The sequence below is a fragment of the Macaca fascicularis genome, chromosome 7 (genome assembly GCF_037993035.2).
Source record: "Macaca fascicularis isolate 582-1 chromosome 7, T2T-MFA8v1.1".
In the NCBI taxonomy this organism is placed as follows: domain Eukaryota; kingdom Metazoa; phylum Chordata; class Mammalia; order Primates; family Cercopithecidae; genus Macaca; species Macaca fascicularis.
Window position 1 is genome coordinate 10648227 of NC_088381.1, and position 25542 is coordinate 10673768.

Genomic DNA, 25542 nt, shown 5'->3' on the forward strand with positions numbered 1-25542 from the left:
CTCCCAGAGTGCTGGGATTACAGGCATGAGCTACCATGCCCGGCCTAATTTTCTAATTGTCCATAATTGTGTCTCTGGGGGTCTTGTTTTCCTCCTTGAAAAGAGGCTGGACAGAAAGGACTTCAGTGTCCTTACTCATCCTGTGGCAGAGAAACCCTCCTGTGTGGCTGGTCTGACCGGCAGGGAGGAGGCTGGTTCCTTACTGACAGCTCCTTGCTTCCACTAGGGGCGATGGAATCAAGTCTCAGTAGGATTATTAAATATGGAATGGTAGCAAGCTATTTTTTAATCTCCGATGAGGACAGAACAAGAGGGAATGCGCTGAAAAGAGGTTCGCGAAGAAGTCTGTTAGAATGTACATATGGGAGATGACAGCAGGAGGGAGGATAGGGAACCTCAGTATGATTTCTGTACAGGAAGGAGCCCTGTCCATCTGATAGTGAGGAAGACTCATCCAGCTATGGCCAAGAGGATGAACCTTGGAAACCTTCGGGATCTTCCAACAGGCATCCTACAACCATTCATCCCTTTCCTTCCCAAGTAATGATAACGTCAATGTGACTGGACTTCCTTTTTTTAATAGATATAGATTTATATTTATATATAAAATAGTTTTTTACAAAAAAAAAAAAATCAACCAAACAAAAAATTAAAATCAACTTAAAAAAAAACAACCAAACAACAATAACAAAATTCAAACAGGAGCAGAGAGGGGCTGAGCGTAGGGGAGACCCCTGGCGCTGCCCTGAGGAGGAGGGGGTGGGGCTGAGGCACAGGGGAGGCCCCTGGCGCTGCCCTGAGGAGGAGGGGCGAGAGGCTGAGGCGCTCAGTCTCCCTTCTGCTTGGGTGCTTGCACAGTCCCGTTGGCCAGAGCAGTGGGGCTGCCTGGGGATGAGGCATTTGGTGTCTGGGAGGTGCCTCGAGAGGTGTGTGGGGGGCGCAGGTAGGTGCTGAAGAGCTTCCCATAGAGTGGGTCATGGAGGGAGAAGTTCTGGAACTGACCTGGACAAATCAGAGATGCGGAAAAGTGAAAAGATCTAAGAACGAGAAGAGAATCCCCGGCTCTTTTCTCAGAACTGAAACATCTTGTCCCTCTACTGTGTTTAACTTCTCAAATCCAGGTTTGTGTCCTCTCTTCCTTTCCAGCCTGTTCCTCCCAGCCTCACTTCTCACAGGCTCTGATCACCAGCACTGGTCACTAACCCTTGTTCCCTCCCAGCCCAGGGCTTTCCTGGATGCTGGCGGTGCCCCAAGTGCCCGTGCGGGGCTGAGAAGGCAGTGACTCACACAGGGACAGGCCTCGGCTGGGTCCTGCCTGGCACAGCTCAGCATGCAAAGCTGCGGCGGCAGGGCGGGGCGAACCCAGCAGCAGGTGCAGGATGGTGCTGAAGCCGGCTTCGCACAGCAGGCGGTGGGGCCCCTCTGCTTGCTCTTCAGCAAAGAGCTTGGGAGAGAAAGGGATGTGAGTCAAGTTCTCTCCTCGTGCCATGGCCTCACCCTGCCCCACAGACTGGCCTGACAGGCTCCTCCTCTTCCAAAAGGGTGGTGCACAAGCCTTCCCTGACCCTCAGTGCCCTTTCTGCAGAACTGTAGACTTTATAGCTTTTTCCGTCTTCTTCCTTCTTCTCGTTCCCAGCTAGGCCTCAACATAGAGGCTGGGGGTCTGCAGTTTTAGGCATTGTGGTACTCGGTTGGATACCAAGTGCCTACTATCTAGATGCTACTGGGAACGGCATACCAGAACAGGCCTCCTGGAGTGGGGTGAGCATAGCCACTAAGCACACCCCCCCCCGCCGCCCCCCAGTACCTCAAAGGCCAGACGAGTCAGCTCTTCCAGGTTCCTGCCCCCATCCAGAGCTGCTAGCGCAAGGGCCACATCTCGGAAGTCCACCAAACCCTTGGTATCCTGGAGTGAAAAAGAAACCAGGGCAATGCTGACTCCTCCCTCTTCTCAGCAAATAGTAGGGGTGATCCCTGTGACTGCTCCCCTCAGAACTGTGAGCCCCAAACTCTTTAGGATCGCTGGAATTTCTCTCAGGTCACCTGGTGACAAAGCCCTCCCACAAAGGAATCTCCTAGGAATGTCAGGAAATCCCTCAGGAACACTGAAGCTACCATGAAGTTTCTGACATGCCAGCGGACGGCAGTCCTGGTCCCCAGGCTAGACAAACTGGTTCTCTCTGACTCAGCCTATGCAGAAGAACTGGTCCAACAGACGGAAAGGGGGCCACAGGCATAATTTCTTATGAAAAACGCGAGGAGCATGCCTGCTGTACCAGCTCCGCGGGAGACCACGGCATCTGAATGTGTTTCTGCTCTGCTACAGGCCAAGTCGGGGAAGCTCTTTTCAGGGACAGTCTGCCTCAATCTAAGGAATCTAGGCACGTGGTCACTCTGTCCCGTCAGAGGATGTTGAGGGTCACATTCTACATCTCAGATCAAAAAGCTCCTTGGGACCATTGTTGGTTGTTCATAAGCATTAAGAATCTTTTAGGACTTTTGTAAGTTGACCGGGGAACTTGGTTAAATCTTGAAATACACGGCTTGCTAAGAATCTTGAGAAAATTCCTCGAGAAGCTATAGGATATTTAAAATAATCTGCCCAAGTCCTACAGGTGCATCTGGGTCTCGAGCTCTCAACCATCTAACTGTCCAGTGTTGTTGCTTCTACGTGTCATCTTCCCAAGTAACCTTCATGGCTCTTCTTCAAAGACCCTCACCCAGCGCCTCACAAGGTCTGATGATTCCCCACCTTTGCCACTCCCTCAAGTGGTTTCAGAAATTTATAGTCCTCACTGATTATTTCTACCTTGTTCGTCCTCATAATGATAACACTGCTCTTAATGCTTGATTAAAAAATGAATCTTCAGTGGATTTCAGGGGATGGCCATCTAACAACAGCTGTTAGAACATGCACTGAGGACTCCAAACTGTGAGTGACTGATACGGCCACTAGGAAACGTGTCAGCCTGGAGGGAAGCCTGGGTTCTGCTCTGCTCTTTGTTCCAGCTCCTTTACCTGCTGGAAGTAGCCAAAGGCACCAGCCACCGTCTGAGGATCAGAGAGCTGTAGTTGCCTGGCAAACTCTTCCTGGCTGATCATTCGACTCCGGCCTGGCTCTGCCCCAGCGTCCACATAGCCAGGGGACAGCCTACAATGGAATTGTTGAAGGCAGAGAGCTGTCTCAGTTTCCTTCTGGACACACCATCGAGCAGGACTTCAGCCCCAGTACCAAGAGTTCCACCAGTACAGGTTCAGCTGCTGTTTTTCTAAGATGTACTGACTCATAGTCCCTTGAGAGCCCTTCTTACTTTTTTCACCTGCGTTATTACATATCCTTCCATGTATTCCCCATTTCCTTTTATTTACTCCATTATCTTTCTTTCCAGATTTTTTCATTTTTAAGATTTTCCTTCCTGCTTCTCATTTCTCCCCTTCCTACTCTCTGTTTCTCCCTCTCTCTCTCTCTGTGACACTGCTCACACCCTCATTTTCAAAACCACTTACCCAGCCTTCCGGAGCACTTTTCCCAGTTCCCAGAGCTGTGGCTCCAACGCCACCTTCAGCCGGCCCACCACAATCACAGGCAAGCTCCCTACGAACTCACATTCGGTGGCTGGAATGCCCAGAGCCCTACAGGATGAAGAGGGATAGGATGGAGGGGAAGGAAGCAGAGAAACTTCTGAGGGTTGGTTCCTGACCCTGGCAAGCTGACCGGAGGAGTAGATCAGGCCCCTTTAAATCTCCCCTCCTCTGTCTCAGCTGTTCAACAGCCCTTCCCACTGCCTACTCCACAATCTATGCCTGAAAACCTTGCCCCCCCTCCACCCCCTGGTGGCTCCTTTGCCCTGTGCAACTGCTCCAGGAAACACTTTGTGGGGCACTCACTGTGCCATGACCCTCTGAACATTGTTGGCATAGAGGGTGGGGTCCCTGCTCTCCTCAGGGCTGGGGTGATACACAGGAAGGAACTGAAACACAGACACACACAATTCTTATCAGAACCTCAGAGTGAGGTATGACCACTCCCACCCTCTTTTCCCAAGGTTTCCGGAGTGTGAGATGTACATTCTCCCACCCCACCCACGGGAGCCATACCTCCACATCCACAATGCTGCAGGGCTGAGAGGCTGTGAGCCAGAGGACTTGGAGTCTAAGAGAAGAGAGATTTCGATGCTCACCAATCTCTAACTATGGGCTCCTTCCCTGGCTCCCACACCCCACTCCCCTTCCCCAACCCAGGCGGGGAGTGGGAAGAGTTCTGCCTGTTGATATGGGGATGGGCTCCTAGACATACAGTCAGGTGGGTGAATATGCAGTTGGGAGACACACAGAAGGGCCAGAAACGCGGTAGAGAACGAGAGCAGAGCTGCATGGATGTGCCAGAGGAAGAACTGTAGGCAAGAGGAGGTTTGAGTAATGGAAGAAAAAGGCAAGAGGCATGCTGATGGTGACGGCTCTCAAGAAGGGATAATCGAGGGAGAAAATCACAGAAACACGGGAAAATAAGTGCATAGGAGCCATAATAACAGCAGGAACAATTTAGGTGGGATAGCTAATCTAAGCACAGCCAGATTATATGGGGACATCAGGGGGAAAGTGGTGTCTCCTCTAGAGTTCTCTCAGTCCTCAGATGAAGAAGGGCCATTCACCTTGTCTGGAGATTGGAAGATGGGTCAGGAATTCTCTGATGGACCCCTGCTCCCCACCCTCACCCCAGAAACACCAGAACTCACACTCCAGGACCCCTCCATGCCCAGCTGGTGGTGTCCTATGAGAGAAACAGAGGTGAGGGCAGAAGAGCATTACTTTTTCCCCTGGAACTGGCCAATCACCTTTGAGCAGAGGGCCTGATCCCACCTCTGGTCACACCCCCAGTGCACATCCCACCATAGCACCAACAGTTTTCACTTATTTCCATTTGGGGTGGATTTGTGCTCCCCCTTTCCACGCTTTCTTGGACTAAGACTCACCAGACTGTTGGGGTAGCGGATGAGGACAGGCTGCACAGGCACCCCTGCGATGAAGGCTCCTAAATCCCATTTCCACCCCCCACCCCCACAAGGCAGAGGTTAGTACACAGAAGCAGGCAGAGGGCATGAGGTATGGAGGTCTGGGACAGTTCTCAAATGAGACACGGCTTTGCTCCACTCATTGATAATTTTCTCTCTGACTCCCCAACTTGTCAGCATTAGCTAGGAGGCCCCCTGTCTCCCTTCCTCTCCTAGCCCTCCCACCCTTCCACTTCCTGGGTTACTTCAGAGTCCCTCCCCAAATCTGGAACTTCTTTTTCCTACAGCCCATCACGCATTATCATTGTATTCACCTGGTTTGAACTTAAGCAACGCCTTTTTGTTGGAACAGGTGCCCTCGGGAAAGAATAGCACCTGCGGGAAAAGAGCAGCATGAGGTGAAGAAGGCTGAACAAGACTGAGGAGAGAGGAAAGGGAAGCCTGTTGAGGAGCACATGGCAAGTGAGAAGATGGTCTTGAGACCCTTACCCACCTGCGGCCACTTGCCTCCTGAGGTGGCCCGCCTTCGGACCTCCTCCACCACTCTGCGGCGAGAAGCCGGGTCATGCCGGGATACTAGGATGGCTTGGTTGAACCGAAGAAGGGCTGGGTTTGGGAAGGATACAGAGAGGAATCACTTCATTCCTACCCAGGGGCAGTAACATCTGCAGCCTCCACTTCCTCAACAGTGTGAGAAGTTTCTGCTATCTCTCTTTTTTTTGTTTTGTTTAGCACAGAGTTTCGCTTTTGTTGCCTAGGCTGGAGTGCAATGGCTGATCTCGGCTCACCGCAACCTCCGCCTCCTGGGTTCAAGCGATTCTCCTGCCTCAGCCTCCTGAGGAGCAGGGATTACAAGCATGGGCCACCACGCCTGGCTAATTTTTTTGTATTTTTAGTAGAGGCGGGGTTTCTCCATGTTGGTGGGGCTGGTCTCGAACTCCCGACCTCAGGTGATCCGCCCGCCTCGGCCTCCCAAAGTGCTGGGATTACAGGCGTGAGTCACCGCGCCTGGCCTGTTATCTCTTTGCCCTGGGACAATCCCTTTATAGTAGTTGTCCTTTTAGAGCACTGACCAGAACTCCCTCCAACACCTTCTCTCTGTCCCAGCCCTCAGAATTTAAGACTGGTTGACTAAGGGTGTTAATTTATATTTCACTTGCCAACAGTCCCTCCCCACTTGGAGGCCAGTTCTCTCCAGTGTCTTCATTCCTGACTTTTTTTGCCCAGAGTTGTCACCCTGCCCCTTCACCTGCTTTGAACCCTCTCACCTCCAATGACAGGAACAGAAAGGTTCTCAGCTCGGGACACAACTTTGGGCAGGTCACAGGGCAGCAGAACAATGGGGTCAAAGAAAGTGGAGTGTGGGGCAGCAACAAGGACAGGGGCTTGAAGGCGAGAGGCTCGCTGGCCGCGAACCCGAATCCGGAGGAAGCCCAGCAGGAAAAAGAGCAGGCGGCTCAGGCCTAGCACCCCGTTGTGGCACACAGTCCTGCCAGGGCAAGGCTGGGTATCAGCGGACGCAGTGGTTCTAACCCTCACCCGCCCCCAGGTTCAGGCACCGGGAAAGTAGGGCACCCCTCTTTTACCCTTAAATAGGATGTGACCAAGGGGCCAAGGTCTCTGGCCACTTTGGGACATACCAGGGCACATTACTTAGAGGTGAGGTCTGGGAACCACGTCTGAGCTTGGCTGACTCATCTCATCTACCCAAGCTAGACAGAATAGTTTCAGAATCCTCCCTTTTCTTCTTAAAGAGGGAGCAGAATAGACAGCAGAGAAGAGAAATAGGGTCTCTGGGGGCTGATTCCCCACTTACTTCCTCCATCCTGTAATTGGTTCCTGAAGCTGCTCCTCACTAAGACCGGCCACTTGCAGCCAGGCAAAGGGCCAGAGGAGAAAGAGGACGATAAAGGCCAGAAGCACTCGGATGGGGGCCAACAATGCCCCCAGGAGGCAGAACTGCAAAGGGTGCGAGAGAATGCCACTTTAGAGCTTGGATATGCTCCCTCCACAGCATCCCTCTCCCACAAAGGGCAGACCCGGGAGCAAACAGCCATCATCCCTTGCATGTGACAGGTGGTGTGGGAACAGAAGAGGGGACTGGGACCCAAGGTGGGATGAAGATACCAATGAGGGCAAGAGGATAAAAGATTAATGGCATCAAGGGCCTTATTTCCTGTCTTTCAGTTGTTCCCTACCCCACTTATAAAACCGAACGTCATAAAACGCATCTAGCAGTTAGAGGATTTAATAAGAATGCAAGCGAAAGTGCAGGGCGCTGTGCTTGATGTACAGTAGGTTAGAGATAGGTCCTCCTCCCCCACATCTTGTTCCATAAATAGCTCCTATGCCCAACAGAAACCAGGTGCACAGATCTTCCCACTTCGGGCCTAGGAGGCAGAGGGTTGTAAACAGCGAGAGGTCCAGTTTTCAGGCCCCAGGTCAGTTTCTAACACTGCTCAACAGTAATCCTATAGTACTGGGGGATACGGGAGACAGGAGCTCGGCCCCACTCCGCATGGGAGAGGTTGCCAGGAGCCAGGGTGACTCCATAGGCTGCCTTGGGGAAGAAGCAGGTAAACAAACCTAGCCCCTGGAGCCTGCCTCCGGGGAGGTGATGACAGCAGAAACCTTGGACACTCCCTCCCCACACCACCTCCCAGTTCCCCTAGGCTGGCGCGGCCCTCCACTTCCTGTAGCCAACCTCCCTCTCAGCCTCCCTGCCCCCACCGGGAGGTGCTGCAGTGCGGGGTGGAGGGGGGTTGGAGGGAGTGGGAAGAGGGAGTGTAGGAAAGGGCACAAGGTCGCAGGCTCCCGGCTCAGAAACGTCTTCCCTCTAAGTCATGCCTCGGAGGAACACTCGGCACGCCCCCGCCCCCACCCCCGGCTTCCCGTAGCCTCTAACTCCATCCTAGCCATCCGGCTCTGCAGAATGTAATCCGCATTCCCCAGCGTCCTTCATCTCTCCAACCCTAGGGTCCCCTGCAGTCCTCCATCCCCACCTACTCAGTTCTTCCACATCTTCGAGCCTGTCTATCGCACAAGCCCGCAGCGTCCTCTCCAGGGCTCCTTGCCCACCCGCGGCCGCCCCCACGTGCGCACCCTCGGACTCCAGCTCCGCAAGCCTCTCAGCCATCTCCTTCTCATGGATCCCCAAGCCCACCTTTGCCAGGGCTCAAACGGCCCCATTTTCTATCCCCACGGGTCCTTCCGACGCCCGCTCCCTACACATTACCTTCACCCTCTGGAGGCGGGAGAGATGTAACTCATGCACGAAGGGGTTGGGGGATGCTGGGGGTCCGGGGGTGGGATCGAGGGGGGCCCAGTCCCCCGGACTTCCCTGGCTCATGGCGGGAGAAGGTGGGAGGGAGGGCACCCCGGCCCCGGCCCCGGCCACCACTCTGCAGAGCAGCTGCTGCTGCAGCAGCGGCGGCGGCGGCGCTCTGGCCCTGGCCCCGCCCGGTGCGGGCGGCCGAGGGGCGGGGAGCAGGCGGCGCAGCCCAGCCCGCCCGCGTTGTCAGGGCGCCGGCCGAGGGGCGGGGCTTCCAGCGCCCGGGCGCCCCTGCTCCTCCGCGCCCGCCGCGGCGCCCGCAGTCCCTGGGGCCATTGTTTCGCGGCTGCCAGGGTTGAAGCGGGCTACCCCTAGGCTTTGGCCCCTCAGTCGTTCCTCTCTGAAGACCTGGCCTCCGCCTCGGAGCCGGAGTGGGTCTTGGAGCTGGGCGCAGAGCTCAGAGTGCCCTCGGTCCCCGCCCGGGCGTCGAGGTCACCCCGCGAGCGCAGATCAGGGTGAGGCTCTTGGGTTGCTATGCAGGGAGGGACAGGTGAGCCGGATGCGGAGCCCGACGGCTCGGGGGTGAGGCGGCGCCCGGCTCTCCCTGTGGGCTCCTTGGCCGGGTCCGCGTCTCCTCGCAGGCGGACCACCTTTCCTTCCCGGTCCGGGGGACGCCATCGCGCGGGGACTTGAGGCACTTGCGTCCTCTGGCGGCTGCATGGCGCCCCGCAACTCTCCACCTCCGAGTCCTGCCTGTGCGAGGCAGGGCCGCCTTTACTGGTGTGAGGGTTGCTTGAACCCTTGAGGCGCCAGGAATCCCTAGTACACTGACCCATGTGCTTCCCATGAGCCGGACAAGGTCTGGCGGGGGAGAGGCAGTGGTTGCTAATCTCTGGTTCCTCTCTGGGTGAACGCCGAGGACACGGTAGTAATTCCCCTCACCCACAAGCTCCAAGCTACCCTAGGAAACAAACTCTTTAGCCTCAGGCCATCATTTGAGATCTGGGACCAGGGAATTAGGTGAACTCTGAGATCCATTGCCATGACAAAAGGGATAAGAGTTTCATTGCTTGAGAAAAGAATGTGCCAAAGTTCACTTTGTTTTATTTCTTCTGCCCAGTGAATGGCAGTTAGGGAAGGTGAAGGAAGACAGTGAAAGAAAAAGAGACCTCTCATAACCAATAGCGTTTGCTGCCACTGGCTTCTCCTTTAAACCAAACTCCAAATTAATCTCCTCCAAGAAATTTTCTGAGCCCAGGCTGAGAAGGTTGAAGGCTCATGCATCCTACTGAGACCAAGGAGCTGCACTGGGATATTTTTGTATAGAACACGGAGGTTCCAACACAAATACATCATTTCCAAATTTTATTTTTTTATAGATAGGGTCTCGCTATATTGCCCAGGCTGGTCTCGAACTCCTGGCCTCAAGTGATCCTCCCATGGGACTACAAGTAGTGAGCCACCGTGTCCAGCCCTTTTTTTTTTTTTTTTTTTTTTAAGCAGATGATTTCAGCTTTCTCACCAGAATGGAGAAAGTACAACCGCATTTATTAATCTCCCTTGCCTTGCCTTTGGGGAGAAGGAGTTTTGTGTATGTGTGTGTGTGTGTTTTGAGACGGAGTTTCACTCTTGTTGCCCCAGCTGGAGTACAATGGCGCAATCTTGGCTCACTGCATCCTCTGCCTCCCGGGTCAAGCAATTCTCCTGCCTCAGCCTCCCAGAGCAGCTGGGATTACAGGTGCCTGCCACCATGCTGGGCTAATTATTATTATTATTTTGGTATTTTTAGTAAAGACGGGGTTTTGCCATGTTAGTCAGGCTGGTCTCAAACTCCTGACCTTAGGTGATCAGCCCGCCTCGGCCTCCCAAAGTGCTGGGATTACAGGTGTGAACCACCAGGCCCGGTCTCCTGCAAATTTTATTTGATGCACACGTGTGTGGAAGTCATACAGAATATAAAAACTCAGAGAAATGACCAAATGGTTGCTTTTATACCACCTTGAGGTTACAGAAAGAATGGGAGCTTGCATCTGGGCAAAACAGGTTTTGGTGGCAAGACAGGTTATGGGAGGGGGAGAAGAAGAGGCTTGGCTAGCAAAGACAGTCTTGGTGAACAAATGAAATCTCACAGAGAGTAGCCTTTAGAAGGAATAGATGGTAAAAGTTTCTGTCAGGCCTTTAAAGATGCCAGACTCTCATTTAATCTTTCCTAGATCTGGACAAGGGAGAGCACCAGAGAAAGCCTGTCTGCATCAATGCAGATTCTCTGCAGATGCAAATTTCCCCCACAAAAGACAGCTTTGCAGGCTTTCCGAACAGTCATCTCAAAATATGTCAAATTTGGAATGAAATTTTTTGGTGCTCTTCAAGAGCAATGAATACTATGAAAACCCAACTACAGGGGTAGAGTTTTGATAATCAAATATTTACTAGTGTCAGTCATCCAGGATGAACTAAAAAGTTCATTTCTATGAATGAGTCATGAAAGCATCCACATTTCCCCTTTTTCTAGCCCCTCACCGTCTTTGCTATTATGGTGGCCTTTCTGCAGGCAATCTGAGAAGGGGCAACCCAGTTGTAAAGAATAACGTTAAGAAATTGATAATCTCTGGTAGCATCTGTCATTCCCTCCAAAATAGCCACCAGGCGAGACACGTTCCTCCTCCACCTGACCCCTGTATCTGTATCAGTCACCATTACCTGGGGGTAATGGAGACAATGACATATCAATGGAATTCTGGATTATTGGATAACATTAATCTTCTCTTGGAAGGGGGACCAGACAGAAGCCAGAAGTTACTCCTATCTAGACTCCCTCCCAACCTCGCATGTTTTATAGCCTCAAATAAAGCAGTCAGCATTCTCAGCATTCTTTTCTTCTTTTTCTTCTCCTCTTCCTCCTTCGCCACCTCCTCCCCTTCTTCCTCCTCCTTTCCCTTCTCCTCTTCCCCTTCCCCCCTTCTTTTTCCTTCTTCCTTCTTTCTTCTTTCTTCTCTTCCTCCTCTTCATCCCCTCCCTCCTCCTTTCCCTCCTCCTCCTCCTTTTCCTCCTCTTCTCCTCCTCCCTCTCTTCCCCTCCTCCTCCTCTTCCTCCTCTCCCCTTCCTTCTCTTCCCCCACTTCCTACCTCTCCTACTCCTCTTTCCCCCTCTCCTCCTCTTCCTTCTCCTTCTCCCCCACTCCTACCCCTCCCACCTCCTTCTCCTCCCCCCACCTCCTTCTCCTCCTCCTTCTTTTAAATAGAGGCAGGGTTTGCGTTGTTGGTCTTAAACTCCTGGGCTCAAGTGATCATTCTGCCTCAGCCTCCCAAAGTGCTAGGATTACAGGTGTGGGTCACTACTGGTGGTCTGTCCTTTTTAAATTTTTAATTATATTAATTTTTCATTTCTTTTTAATAGAGATAGGGTCTCACTATGTTGACCAGACTGGTCTGGAACTCCTGGTCTCAAGCAATCATCCTGCCTCAGCCTCCCAAAGTGCTAGGATTACAGGCATGAGCCACCACACTAGGCCAAGATTTATTTCTGTTATGAACTGAATGTTTGTGTCTCCCTTCCCCCCAGTTCATATGTTGAAGCCCTAGACCCCAATGTGATGGCTATTTGAAGGTGGAGTCTCTGGGAGTTTGGGTCTAGATTAGGTCATGAGGGTAGGACCCTCATGATGGGATTAGTGCCTTTATAAGAAGAGAAAGAGAGAGAGAGAGAGATCTTTCTTTCCATGAGTACACATGGAGGAAAGGACATGTGAGAAGACAGCTGTCTACATTATCTGAAAGTCGGCTCTCACCAGACACCAAATCTGTAGGCACCTTGATCTTGAACTTCCCAGACTCTAGAACTATGATAAATAAATTTCTGTTGTTTAAGCCACCCAGTCGATTGCATCTTATTACAGCAGCCTGAGAAGATTAAGACAATGTCTTAAAAGTTCTTAGAGACGATTCCATAGCTTTATCTATTATTTAAAGGAGGGTAGGTTTCTGTACATCTTGTGTTTTCCAAGCTAGTTCCAATTTTATAATTTCATTTTTTTCAATTAAGGCAATTCATACATGCATAGTTACACATAATTTTATTTTTATGCTTTTTTTTTTTTTTTTTTTTTTAGACAGAGTCTTGCTCTGTCTCCCAGGCTGGAGTGCAATGGCGCGATCTCAGCTCACTGCAAGCTCCGCCTCCCAGGTTCATGCCATTCTCCTGCCTCAGCCTCCCGAGTAGCTGGGACTACAGGTGCCTGCCACCACACCTGGCTAATTTTTTGTATTTTTAGTAGAGACGGGGTTTCATCCCGTTAGCCAGGATGGTCTCGATGTCCTGACCTCGTGATCCACCCGCCTCGGCCTCCCAAAGTGCTGGGATTACAGGCATGAGCCACCGCGCCTGGCCCTTATGCCTTTAATATTGTATTTTATTTTTTTAACATGTGCACTTTTATTGAACTGGTCTCAAGTCAGTGTATAGGTAACCCCTTGCTACTTTCACACCTCCACCCAATCCCAGGGTGACCAAAAGCCTTCATACACATCAAGTTTAGGGACAAAAAGTATGGCCCCAATGACTCATTCAATAAAACAAAATAGATGCAGTGGCTCACGCTTGTAATCCCAGCACTTTGGGAGGCCAAGGTGGGCCAATCACTTGAGCTTCGGAATTTGAGACCAGCCTGGGCAATATGGTGAAATCCCATCTTTACCAAAAATACAAAAAATTAGCCAGGCGGGGTCGTGCGCTCCTGTGGTCCTAGCTACTCAGGAGGCTGAGGTGGGAGGATTACTTGAGCCTGGGAGGCGGAGGTTGCAGTGAGCTGAGATCGCCTCACTGCATTCCAGCCTGGGTGACAGAGTGAGACCCTGTCTCAAAAAAGAATAAAAACAAAACAAAAATAAAATACTATTAAGTTATTAAGGCTAAGATTTAAAACATTGTGCATTACATAATTTACATGAAAGCAATGCCATCACCTCCCCTGTGTGGACTTGGGAGAGGACTGGGCCATTTTCCTTAGAGAGAAGTGGAGTGGCTTTTGGGAGGGCAAAGGAACTTCCTGTAACGATACATTTCATGATATTTGGAATGACTATTTAAAACAAAAGAACAGGCCTGGCGTGGTGGCTCACGCCTGCAATCCTAGCATTTTGTAAGGCTGGGGCAGACACATCACCCAAGCGCAGAAGTTTGAGACCAGCCTGGGCAACATAGTGAGACCCCTGTTCTACATAAGATAGAAAACTAGCAAGGTATGGTGGTCCCAGTTATTTGGGAAGCTGAGGTGAGAGGATTACCTGAGCCCTGGAGGTTGAGGTTGCAGTGAGCTGTGATTGGGCCACTGCACTACAGCCTCGGTGACAGAGTGAGACCCTCGGAGTGAGACCCTGTCTCAAAATAAATAAAATAAAAATTGAAAATAACTAGGTACAGCCAAAGTTCTTGAACTTTGGGGGAGGCTTGCTCCAACAGACTGTTGTCACTTTCACCATTCCAGTTTGTAAATCCTGAATTATCAAGTCAAAAAAAAAAAAAAAAAAAACCCAAAACCAAAACAGAACCCCAAACCAATCAAACACACAAAAACCCCTCAGAAAACAGGTAAAGCCATGCCAATCTCATCTTGTTTTCTATGCAAGTTAGGTTTTTGTTAAGAGAGGGTATAACACAACTAAGTAACAGTCTGTTTAGAAGCATTTGCAGTGGAAGATGGGGGTGAGAGAAGTGGGACTCGTATTCCTGCCTGTGGATCTGCATCTGCTAGAAGGTGGACAGCGAGGCCAGGATGGAACCAATGATACACATGGAGTATTTGCACTCAGCAGGAGCAATAATCTTGCTTGTTCATCATGCTGGGAGCCAGGGCAGTGATCTCCTTTTGCATCCTGCTGGGCGATGCCAGGGGACACAGTGGTGCCGCCGGACAGCACTGCATTGGCATACAGGCCTTTATGGATGTCCACGTCACACTTCATGATGGAATTGAAGGTAGTTTCATGGATGTCACGACTGCATGGTTGAAGCTGTTTTCCTGCCTCACCCTCCTGAGTAGCTGGTATTACAAGCATGCACCACCACGCCCAGCTAATTTTTGTATTTTTAGTAGAGACGGTGTTTCACCATGTTGACCAGGATAGCCTCGATCTCCTGACCTCATGATCTTCCCACCTTGGCCTCCCAAAGTGTTGGGATTTACAGGCATGAGCCACCATGCCCAGCCCCAAAATACATTTCTTTGAGAGAGAGATATATATATATTATACATATATATTATATAATATATACTTATATATTGTATATTATATATTTTATATGTTATATTAGTTTATATATTTTATATATATGTGTGTGTGTATATTTTAATAGAGTCTGTTACGCAGGCTGGAGTGCAGTGATGTGATCTTGGCTCATTGCAACCTCTGCCTCCTGAGTTCAAGCAATTCTAGTGCTTTAGCTTCCCAAGTTGCTGGGATTACAGGCATGCATCACCACACCTAGCTAATTGTTGTATTTTTAGTAGAGATGGGGTTTCACCCTGTTGGCCAGGCTGGTCTTGAACTCCTGGCCTCAAATGATCCACCCACCTTGGCCTCCCAAAGTGCTGGGATTACAGGCAAGAGTCACCATACCCGGCCTTTGATAGATTTTGAAATGGTCCTGCAAAGCTTTCTCTTGTTGGGAAAATCTATATTTTATAGAGAATCCTTGATCCTTTCCTGATCCAGGAAGGAATTAACCAAGTCTGACACCTTTTTAGGTCTGATAAGAGCTCTGAGGCCTGCTACATGAAGGTTTCATCTGCATGATAAAACCTTGGTCTCCACAACCCCTTATCTTAACCCAGACCTTCCTTTAGATTGATTCCAGGTCTTTAGATAATAAACTCTTTCTCTTTTTGGTAGAAGATAGCTTAAAAAACACACACTCCAAAAAACCTCTTGCAACCAATTGTCAGTTTGAAAATCTTTGAATCCACTTGTGACCTGGAAGGCAACACCCCTCGCCCCCTCAAGTTGTCCCACCTTTCCTGACCGAACCAGTGTACATCTTACACTTATTGATTGATGTCTTATATTTCCCTGCAATGTATAAAACCAGACTGTAGCCCAACTATCCTGGACACATGTTCTCTGGATCTCCTGCAGCTGTCTCATGGGCCATTGGTCACTCATATTTGGCTCAGAATAAATCTCTTCAAATATTTTATAGAGTTTGACCTTTTCATCAACAATTTCTATTCTTTTTTTTTTTTTTTTTGAGACGGAGTCTTGCTCTGTTGCCCAGGCTGGAGTGCAGTGGCACAATCTCTGCTCACTGCAAGCTCCGCCTCCCGGGTTTACGCCATTCTCCTGCCTCAGCCTCCGGAGTAGCTGAGACTACAGGCGCCCGCCACCTCGCCCGGCTAGTTCTTTGTCTTTTTAGTAGAGACAGGGTTTCAAATTTCTATTCTTTTATCATTTGTTTTCCTCGTCTTTTGTGTGTCCTGCAATGTCTTTGCTTCTTGCCACTCCTTGTCGGGTTGTTACTTCGTTGTATTGTCAGAGGCATTTGAACCAGAGTGACTCCATCTTGAATAGGGGCTGGGTAAAATAAGGCTGAGAACTACTGGGCTGCATTCCCAGGAGGACAGGTATTCTTAGCCACAGGATGAGACAGAAGGTCAGCATGAGGTACGGGTCACAAAGACCTTGTTGACAAAAGGATGCGGTAAAGAAGCTAGACAAAACCCACTAAAACCAAGTTGGCAACAAAAGTGACCTCTGGTTGTCCTCACTGCTCATTATACACTAATTACACTGCATTAGCATGCTAAAAGAGACCCCACCAGCACCATGACAGTTTACAGATGGCATGGCAATGTCAGGAAGTTATCCTATAAGGTCTAAAAAAGGGAGGACCCCTCAGTTCCACAAATTGCCCACCCCTTCCCCAGAAAACTTATGAATAATCCACCCGCTGTTTAACATATAATCAAGAAGTAACTATAAGTATAATCGGCTGAGTAGCCCATGCCGCTGCTCTGCCTGTGAAGTAGCCATTCTTTATTCCTTTACTTTCTTAATAAACTTGCTTTCACTTTAGTCTGTGGACTCACTCTGAATTCTTTCTTGTGTGAGGTCCAAGAACCCTCTCTTGGGGTCTGGATCAGGATCCCTTTCTGGTAACGTCTTCTGGTTGAACCACGAGGGGACAATATTGAGGAAACCTCTGACCCAAAGAAAACAGCAGTACCAATTGGCCGACTTTGAGTAAGTGGTGGGGTCCATTTAACCTGGGTAAAGGATGGAATTGGGTTAGAAGCCCAACTTAGGAGGGTTAGAGTCCCTACTAAGACAGAGAGGGTTAAAGGCCTCTCTTAATAAAAGGCAAACTTGACCAAACTTGGGTTCGAGTCCCAACTTAGGAAGATTAGAGCCCTTCCTAAGATTTAGGGGGTTACAGGTTAGAGGTCCCTCTCAGTAAAGTCCGTCTTGGTTAAAAATGGATTTGGCATTATGGGATGTTAACTGCTGTTCTCTTTGGATTAATCTGCCTTGCACTTTTTGCTGATGGCTGTGGATGACAGGATTAGGCATGTACAGGGTCACCGGACGTGGGAGCATTTTTCTCCCTAAAGGGGGAAACTTGAGAGCTGATGGGACTGCTGGAAGAGATCCCTACATTACTGAAAAGTGGGTGCCTGAACTTTTGATTCAATGTCGCCGCAATGGGTGGGTCTTTCTCTGGCCTCCCGGAGCTATGTGCCCTGCCACAGACAGTGCTTTTCTCCCCTTTTCTCCTTTCTCTTTTCTATCTTTTCTGTTACTCAGAGCAACTGTCTGCTCTTTCATCTTGCCCAGAGACCACATGTTGAAACTCCTGGTTGGAAGATCATTGTACCCTACTTTTTTTTTTTTTAAGCATATAAGCAAGAAGTAACTATAAGTATAATCAGTTGAGCAGCCCATGCCGCTGTTCTGTCTATGGAGTAGCCATTCTTTATTCCTTTACTTTCTTTCCTTTTTTTTTCTTTTTTGAGACGGAGTTTTTCCTCTTGTCCCCCAGGCTGAAGTGCAGTGGCACTATCTCGGCTCACTGCAACCTCCACCTCCCAGGTTCAAGCAATTCTTCTGCCTCATCCTCCTGAGTAGCTGGGATTACAGGCACCCACCACCATAACCAGCTAATTTTTGTAATTTTAGTAGAAACGGGGTTTCTACTGGTCTCAAATTCCTGACCTCAGGTGATCTGCCCACCTTGGCCTCCCACAGTGCTGGGATTACAGGCATGAGCCACCGTGCCCGGCCTATTCTCTTGAGGTCTCTGGATTGCAACCCCTTTCCAGTAACAGTATCACTAATTGCATAGCAATCTCAGTCTTTGTGACAAGTTTTAATATTTTAAATGTTTTTATTAACGTTCTCCTAAAATATTCCACAAACCTGTTTACTATTAGATGCTTATTGACAAGGAACCGTTTCTTTGTTTTTACTCTTTTTCTCTGCCTCTTTTGAATATACATGCCCTAGCATAATGGATTCTGCCAGTGCTGTACTGACGGGGTTGGATATTTTAGATGTTTTGCATTTTTTGTAGAGTAAGCCTTTGGAACCTGTAGTAGATATGTTGGTCCTTTCTCCTCTTTCCTCCTTAACAGCACCTCTATTTAGTTCAAGTATCTAGCTGCCTGACAGAGGCATTTGTCTCAGGGGCAGCCAGGGTAGGTAGAATCCATCTGAGCTAATTTCATTCCTCTGGTCAGTGATTGACTAGGAAAGAATGAGTGACTCTGGCCACTTGCTGAGGAATTTCTAGGAAAATTTTCCTCACTCTTAAGAGAATGCCTTCATCTTTTGGATGTTTCTAAGTGTGATACCCATGGCTGCTGGAGCCATCTTGAAACTACTCTGACAGTCAACACTTGGGAAGGCAGACTGCTTGGATGCAAAGAATCTGGGCCTTTGATGACAGAATTGAGCCTCTGAACAAATTAAATTGAAATCGGCAGTACTTCTGGACTTCTTGTTATGTGAGAGAATATATTTCCTTGCTTGTTAAGCCAGCTAGCATTAAATAAAAAAAAGTTACTCATGATTCTTGTTAAAAGATGGTAAGGCAAACTTTGTTCAATGGATTTTTAGTAGGGAAGAGAGATTAGGCTCAACTCCAAACAAAACAAAAACATGAACATTTATAGCCAAGGAGCAGAATGGACATCAGTGGGTGAAAACTTACTAAAAGGAAACCTCAACGGTAAGGGAGATTGTGGCAAAGCCGATCCAAGAGGATTTTTGCTGAAGGTAGGGCAAGGTGATAAGAAATTGAGGGTGGGGGATAACGAATTTAATCAGATACCAAGAGTGGGGGAGTTTTGCTAAACTGACCCAGTAGGACTCTTGCTAAAACTGGATTAAGTGGAGACAAACAAGGAAGCCCAAAAGTCAGGGCCCGGTTGAGAAGAGAGCTCAGAAGAGTCTGACTAGAGTTAGGTAAAGACAGTGTTAAATAAAACTCATAGGAGGTCATTGGTTCGACTAAGTTCCTGTACCAGGCCTGATAGACCAAACCAAAATGCTTAAATTCCACGTCACCAAGCTGAAATTAAGTAGTTCATCCCACCTTCTGAGAAATCAGGAGAGAGATAATAGCCAAATTCACAAACAGGTCGGTTTTAGCTGCGGTGATAAGGAAGTCCCCTCTGCCTTAACCTTTACAAGTAAAGTAACTTTGAAATGATCAATCTCCTTTTTGTTTTCTGTTTTTGATTTCCTTAGCCCTTTTCTGTCCATAAAGTCAACCTCCTCTGCTCAGCTCATGGGAGCACCCATTTTACTTTGTAGAATGAGGTATTGTCTGATTTTAGAAATGAAAATAAAAGATAATACCCCACCGGTTTAAGAGATTGTGTTATGTATATTAGTTTTCTACTGCTGTTGTTGAATAAAAATTACCAGGAGGCCATTGTTTCTAAGTTTCTCTGCTTATTCCCAGCAGACCTGACTAAAAATCAAAATGGAGTCATCCATGCTAAAGTTTCATGTCATCAAACTCAAATGAAGTTGTCTGACCTTCTGAGAAACCAGGAGAAAGAGATAACAGCTAATTTCCCAAACAGGATGTTTAAAATCTTCAATTGGCACTATAGTGAAGTTACCTCTGCTTTAATCCTTATACAAAAAAGGTAGCCTGGGCAAGCATGGTGGCTCATGCCTATAATCCCAGCACTTTGGGAGGCTGAGGTGGGTGGCTCACTTGAGGTCAGGAGTTCAAGACCAGCCTGGCCAATATGGTGAAACCCCATCTCTACCAAAAATACAAAAATTAGCACCATCACTCCTCTAATTTCAGCTACTTGGGAGGCTAAAGCACTAGAATTGCTTGAACCCAGGAGGCAGAGGTTGCAGTGAGCCGAGATCTCACCATGGTACTCCAGCCTGGATGACAGAGCTAGACTCTGTCTCAAAACAAAAACAAAAACAAAAGGAAAACACTCTTTGTTCTTTGCTTCTGCTTTCTTCAGCCTTTCCCTGTCTATAAAGCCAGCCTCTCCTGCTCACCTCATTGGAAAATGTCAGGCCTCTGACCCCAGGCTAAGCCATCGTATCCCCTGTGACCTGCAGGTACACATCCAGATTCCTGCCTTAACTGATGACATTCCACCACAGAAGAAGTGAAATGGCCTGTTCCTGCCTTAACTGATGACATTACCTTGTGAAATTCCTTCTCCTGGCTCATCCTGGCTCAAAAGCTCCCCTGCTGAGCACCTTGTGACCCCTGCCCCTACCCACCAGAGAACAACCCCCTTTGCAATTTTCCTCTACCTCCCCAAATTCTATAAAACGGCCCCACCCCTATCTCCCTTCACTGACTCTTTTGGGACTCAGCCTGCCTGCACCCAGGAGAAATAAACAGCCTTCTTGCTCACACAAAGCCTGTTTGGTGGTCTCTTCACAGGGACATGAGTGAAAGAAAACATACTCTGTTTTTTGGAATTAAGTATTGCTTGATTCTGGAATCATGAATAAAGCCAACTGAGATCTTTAAACTACTTTTGTTGTAATTTTGTCTTTTGACACTGTGTAATAAATTGCCAGAAAATAAATGGCTTAAAACAGCACCCATTTATTTTCAGTTTCTATAGGTCAGAAGTCTAGATACGCTTAGCCAGGTCCACTGCTCAGGATGAAATCAAGGTGTTGGCCAACCTGTGTTCCCCTCTGGTGACTTGACTAGGGAAGCGTCTGCTTTTAGGCTCCCTTAGTTGTTAGCAGAATTTGTTTCCTTGAGGCTGTAGAATTCATGGTACCTTGCTTCTTCTCTTTTTTCTTTTTTTTTTTGAGACGGAGTCTCGCTCTGTCACCCAGGCTGGAGTGCAGTGGCCAGATCTCAGCTCACTGCAAGCTCTGCCTCCCGGGTTTACGCCATTCTCCTGCCTCAGCCTTCCGAGTAGCTGGGACTACAGGCGCCCGCCACCTCGCGCAGCTAGTTTTTTGTATTTTCTTTTAGTAGAGACAGGGTTTCACTGTGTTAGCCAGGATGGTCTCGATCTCCTGACCTCGTGATCCGCCCGTCTCAGCCTCCCAAAGTGCTGGGATTACAGGCTTGACCCACCGTGCCTGGCCCTCTTTTTTCTTAAGACAAGGTCTTGCTTTGTTGCCCAGGCTGGAGTGCCAGTGGTGTGATCGTGGCTCACTATAGCCTTGACCTCACAGGTTCACGTGATCCTGTCCCACCTGAGCCTCCTGAGGAGCTGGGACTACAGGTGTGTGCCACCATGTCCAACTAATTTTTTAAATTTTATGTCTTGTAGAGACTCTGTTTTGTAGAGACTAGATCTCTGTGTTGTTCAGGCTGGTCTCAAACGCCTGGGCTCAAGTGGTCCTCCTGCCTCAGGCTCCCTAAATGCTCTGATTACAGGCATAAATCACTGCCTTGCATAAATTAATGCAAGCCCCAGAGAGTCTGGCTTCTTCGTCTCTGACCTCCAGACCCTATTTATAATTATAAGGATGTTGACAAAAAGAATCAAACTCTGTAAAATATTTGAAGAGATTTATTTTGAGCCAAATATGAGTGACCAATGGCCCATGACACAGCCTAGGGGATTTTGAGAACATGTGCCCAAGATGGCTGGGCTACAGCTTGATTTTATACATTTTATGGAGACAGAAGATATCAATCAATACATGTAGGATATACAGTGGATTGGTCCAGAAAGGTGGGAAAACTTGAAGTGGGGAGGGGTGGTGCCTTCCAGGTCATAGGTGGATTCAAAAATTTTCTAACTGATGGTTGAAAATTTTTGTTATCTAAAGACCTGGAATCAGTACAAAGGAAGGTCTGGGTTAAGATAAGGGGTTGTGGAGACCAGAGTTCTATCATGTAGATGAAGCCTCTAGCTCTTATTAGACCTAAAGATGTGGCAGACTCTTAGTTAATTCTTTCCCGGATCAGGGAAAAAACCTGGAAAGGAACAAGGATTCTCTATAGAATATACATTTTCCCCACAAGAGACAGCTTTGCCATTTCAAAATATGTCAAAGAAATATACTTTGGGGTAAAACACTTAGTTTTTTTTAGGGCTTGCCATGTGATGCTATACTAGAGTCAGGCTGGAATTTGGTGTCTCATTGCTACAGGAAATCTGCTTTGTCAGTCTTAAGAGCTCTGTTTTAATGTTAATGCTGGTCAGCTGTGCCTGCATTCCAAACAGAGGTGGGTATCATGAAGCATATCTGATCCCTGCTCCCTTTCCATCATGGCCTGAACTAATTTTTCAGGTTAACTTTGGAATGACTGAGGAGAGGGTCCATTCAGTTGGTTGGGGGGTTTAGAATTTTATTTTTGGCTCACTTGATTATGTCAGGCTCATCTAGGCTAATACTTCTTTTGATTAACTCAAAGCAATTAACTAGGGACCTTAATTACATCTGTAAAATCCATTCACCTTTGGCAAGCAATGTAACATAATCAAGGAAGGTGTATCTCATCACCTTTGCCATATTCTGCTAGGAGCAAGTCGCAGGCTCTGCCTGAACTCAAAGGGAAGGGGTTATAGGTCATACAGTGGTGCTGCATACTAGGAGGTAGGAATCATGGTGCCACCCTGGGATGTGTCCATTATAGTCTAACTGATTCCATGTCCAAGATGAATATTGTTCTTCTGTTGTGAAGAAATGTATTTATTCTTCAGTAATAAAAGTAAAATTGTTTCCTTGTTCAGAGTTTTTAACTGTTTTATGCTCAGAATTACATGAGCCATAGGGAAATGCTGATATAGCCTAAAACTCTTAGAACATGGCCGGGCGCGGTGGCTCAAGCCTGTAATCCCAGCACTTTGGGAGGCCGAGACGGGCGGATCACGAGGTCAGGAGATCGAGACCATCCTGGCTAACACGGTGAAACCCCGTCTCTACTAAAAAAATACAAAAAACTAGCAGGGCGAGGTGGCGGGCGCCTGTAGTCCCAGCTACTCGGGAGGCTGAGGCAGGAGAATGGCGCAAAACCCGGGAGGCGGAGCTTGCAGTGAGCTGAGATCCGGCCACTGCACTCCAGCCTGGGCGACAGAGCGAGACTCTATCTCCAAAAAAAAAAAAAAAAAAAAAAAAAAACTCTTAGAACATAACAAAGGCAATTGTTGACTTTGATGACTCAAGATTGACTTTCCTAAGGGGTTTTATTTGAGTTAGATTTTAATGAATGGGTAGCAGCCTGCAAAGAAGTTGGGGAGAAACAAATCAAACAGAAATGGGATCACATAGAAAGTTAATGAGGGCTGGGCGTGGTGGCTCACGCCTCTAATCCCAACACTTTGGGAGGCTGAGGCAGGTGGATCCCTTGAGCTCAGGCATTCAAGACCACCCTGGGCAACATGGTGAAACCCCATCTCTACTAAAATACAAAAAATTAGCCAGGCATGGTGGCACACACCTGTAGTCCCAGATACTCGGAAGGCTGAGGCATGAGAATCACTTGAGCCCAAGAGGCAGAGGCTGCAGTGAGCCAAAATTACGCCACTGCAGTCCAGCTTGGGCTACAGAGTGAGACTCTGTCTCAAAAACAAAAAACAAAAAACAAAAGTTAATGAGGATATGAACACACCCATGTGGTCAGGTTGCTGGGACGAGAAAGGCAGGAGTTGAGGCTGGAGAAGGAGACTGAGGGATATTCTGCAAATCATTTGAAGTTTTCTAAATTTGTATTTGTCGCCATGTCTAGGAAGGAGTAAGTAGAGGTCAAACAAAGACATGGCCGTATTCAGCAGAAGCTCTGGTTGTGGTGAGGGATGAGCCGGAGTGGGGAGAGGCTGGCAATCAAAGCTGAGTTAGGATGTGTTGCTGTGGTTCAGGTGGGAGGTGCTGAGTGAGGACCTGTTCTCAAGGTGGTGGTGAGTGTTCGAAAAAAGAAACTGCATTGAAACCGTCCTCACAGGGTTAACAAGAATTACATGCTGGGGCCTGGGCAGGAATATAATTATATTTAAGCATTCATTGGACCGTACTTATGTCCACTTCTTTGAACTACATGAAACTACATGGACTACATGAAAAAGTCATGTAGAACTAGATTCTCACCATTTGCATCCCCACTGTTCCTGTAGATAGAATCACTGTCATTGGAATCATAGGGCCTTTAAGAATTGCTTAAGATGTTTTTCAGATCCAGAATTCCAATAAAACTTCTGACACTAACCAGTTTGAAGACCTCCCACAGAGGAACTGAAGCATAAGAATGTACTTTCTTCATCTTCCCATCCCATAAAATCACTTTTCAACCTTCCACCGATCAACAATCCCCACACTTCAAGCCCACTCTAAACTCCTTAATATCCCTATCCCCAAACTTCTTGAGTAGGCAGATTTGAGGTTCCCTCCCATCTCCTCGTTTGACTTCCTTGTGCTGCAGTCTCCTGTGTCTCAGTACACTGACTTGCTGCCCATTGGACAAGAAACCTACTACAGCATTTAGGAAATATTTTCGCGATATAACAGATAGGATTTAAAAATTGATTGGATTGGCCAGGCACAGTGGCTCATGCCTGTAATCCCAGCACTTTGGAAGGCCGAGACGGGTGGATCACCTGAGGTCAGGAGTTCGAGACCAGCCTGGCCAACATGGCGAAACCTTGTCTCTACTAAAGACAAAAAAGTTAGCCAGGCTTGGTGGTAGGTGCCTGTAATCCCAGCTATTCGGGAGGCTGAGGCAGGAGAATCACTTGAACCTGGGAGGCGGAGGTTGCAGTGAGCCGAGACTGTACCACTGTGATCTAGCCTGGGTGACAGAGCAAGACCCCGCCTCAAAACAACAACAACAACAACAACAAACTGATTGGATTGTATTGGGTTGAGGGAGAAAAATAAGGAAAGGAATATAATAGAAAGTTTCCAAACTTTATGAGGACTTTTTGAATGTAGGACAATTTTACACATTCCTCTTCTCAAGAATGCTTATCTTTTTTATGCCACAAAATCCCTCAGAATAATGTTCGCAAGTGACTAATAATTTTTTTAAAGACAAAATGTTTTCAATAACTGATGTCTAAAAAGATGAATGTACTAATTGTAAGTGACTAATACTATTAAAAGGAGGCCAATTGTATTCATTTCCTAGGGCTGCTGTAACAAAATACCATGACCTGAGTGGTTTGAAACAGCAGAGGTTTACTGTCTCACAGTTTGTGAGGCTGAAGTGCAAGATCAAGGTGTTGGCAGGGCCATGCTTTCTCAAGGTCTAGGGAAGGATCCTTCCCTTGCTGCGTCCCAGCTTCTGGTGTTGCCAGCAATCATTGATGTTCCTTGGTTTTTAGCTGCATCACTCCAGTCCCTGCCTCTGTCTTCACATAGCCATCTTTACTCAGTGTCTGTCTGTGTCTCTTCTCCTCTTTTTATAGGGGCACTAATTATACTGATTGAAGAGCCCAAGGCTGGGTGTAGTGGCTCATACTTGTAATTCCAGCCCTTTGGGAGGCTGAGGCAAAAGGATTGCTTGAGTCCAGGAATTTGAGACTAGGATGGGCAACATAGTGAAACCCCATCTCTACAAAAAATAAAAAAAAAAAATTACGTGGAGGTGGTGGTGTGCGCCTGTAGCCTCAGCTACTTGGGAGGCTAAAGTGGGAGGATTGATTGAGCCTGGGGAGGTCAAGGCTGCAGCAAGCCACGGTTGCACCACTGCACTCCAGCCTGGGTGACAGGTTTTCCTGTCTCAAAAAAACCCTCAACACCAAACAACAACAACAACAACAACAACAACAACAACAAAGAGCCCATCCATTCCAAGTGGACCTCATTTTAA

At 48.1% G+C, this 25542-nt stretch overlaps 1 protein-coding gene across 4 annotated transcripts in view; it reads right to left on the reverse strand.

Annotated features, from left to right (window-relative positions):
- Window positions 1-558: 558 nt before the first annotated feature.
- LPCAT4 (lysophosphatidylcholine acyltransferase 4) overlaps window positions 559-25542 on the reverse strand; it is a 127707-nt gene continuing 102723 nt past the window's right edge. Inside the window, exons 1-14 of one of the 4 annotated variants that reach the window (XM_005559095.5) lie at window positions 8248-8457; window positions 6829-6971; window positions 6281-6501; window positions 5506-5618; window positions 5327-5387; window positions 4974-5032; window positions 4737-4771; window positions 4099-4153; window positions 3889-3971; window positions 3508-3633; window positions 3019-3151; window positions 1808-1906; window positions 1288-1444; window positions 559-1002 (exon numbers count right to left, since the gene is read on the reverse strand). In XM_005559095.5, the coding sequence (XP_005559152.3) occupies window positions 827-1002; window positions 1288-1444; window positions 1808-1906; window positions 3019-3151; window positions 3508-3633; window positions 3889-3971; window positions 4099-4153; window positions 4737-4771; window positions 4974-5032; window positions 5327-5387; window positions 5506-5618; window positions 6281-6501; window positions 6829-6971; window positions 8248-8361 (1575 nt within the window). In that variant the 5' untranslated portion in view covers window positions 8362-8457 and the 3' untranslated portion in view covers window positions 559-826. Of the gene's footprint in view, window positions 1003-1287; window positions 1445-1807; window positions 1907-3018; window positions 3152-3507; window positions 3634-3888; window positions 3972-4098; window positions 4154-4736; window positions 4772-4973; window positions 5033-5326; window positions 5388-5505; window positions 5619-6280; window positions 6502-6828; window positions 7214-8247; window positions 8458-25542 lie in introns of those variants that run through there. The other 3 variants (XR_012414732.1, XM_073995437.1, XM_015452606.4) reach the window with 3 other exon arrangements.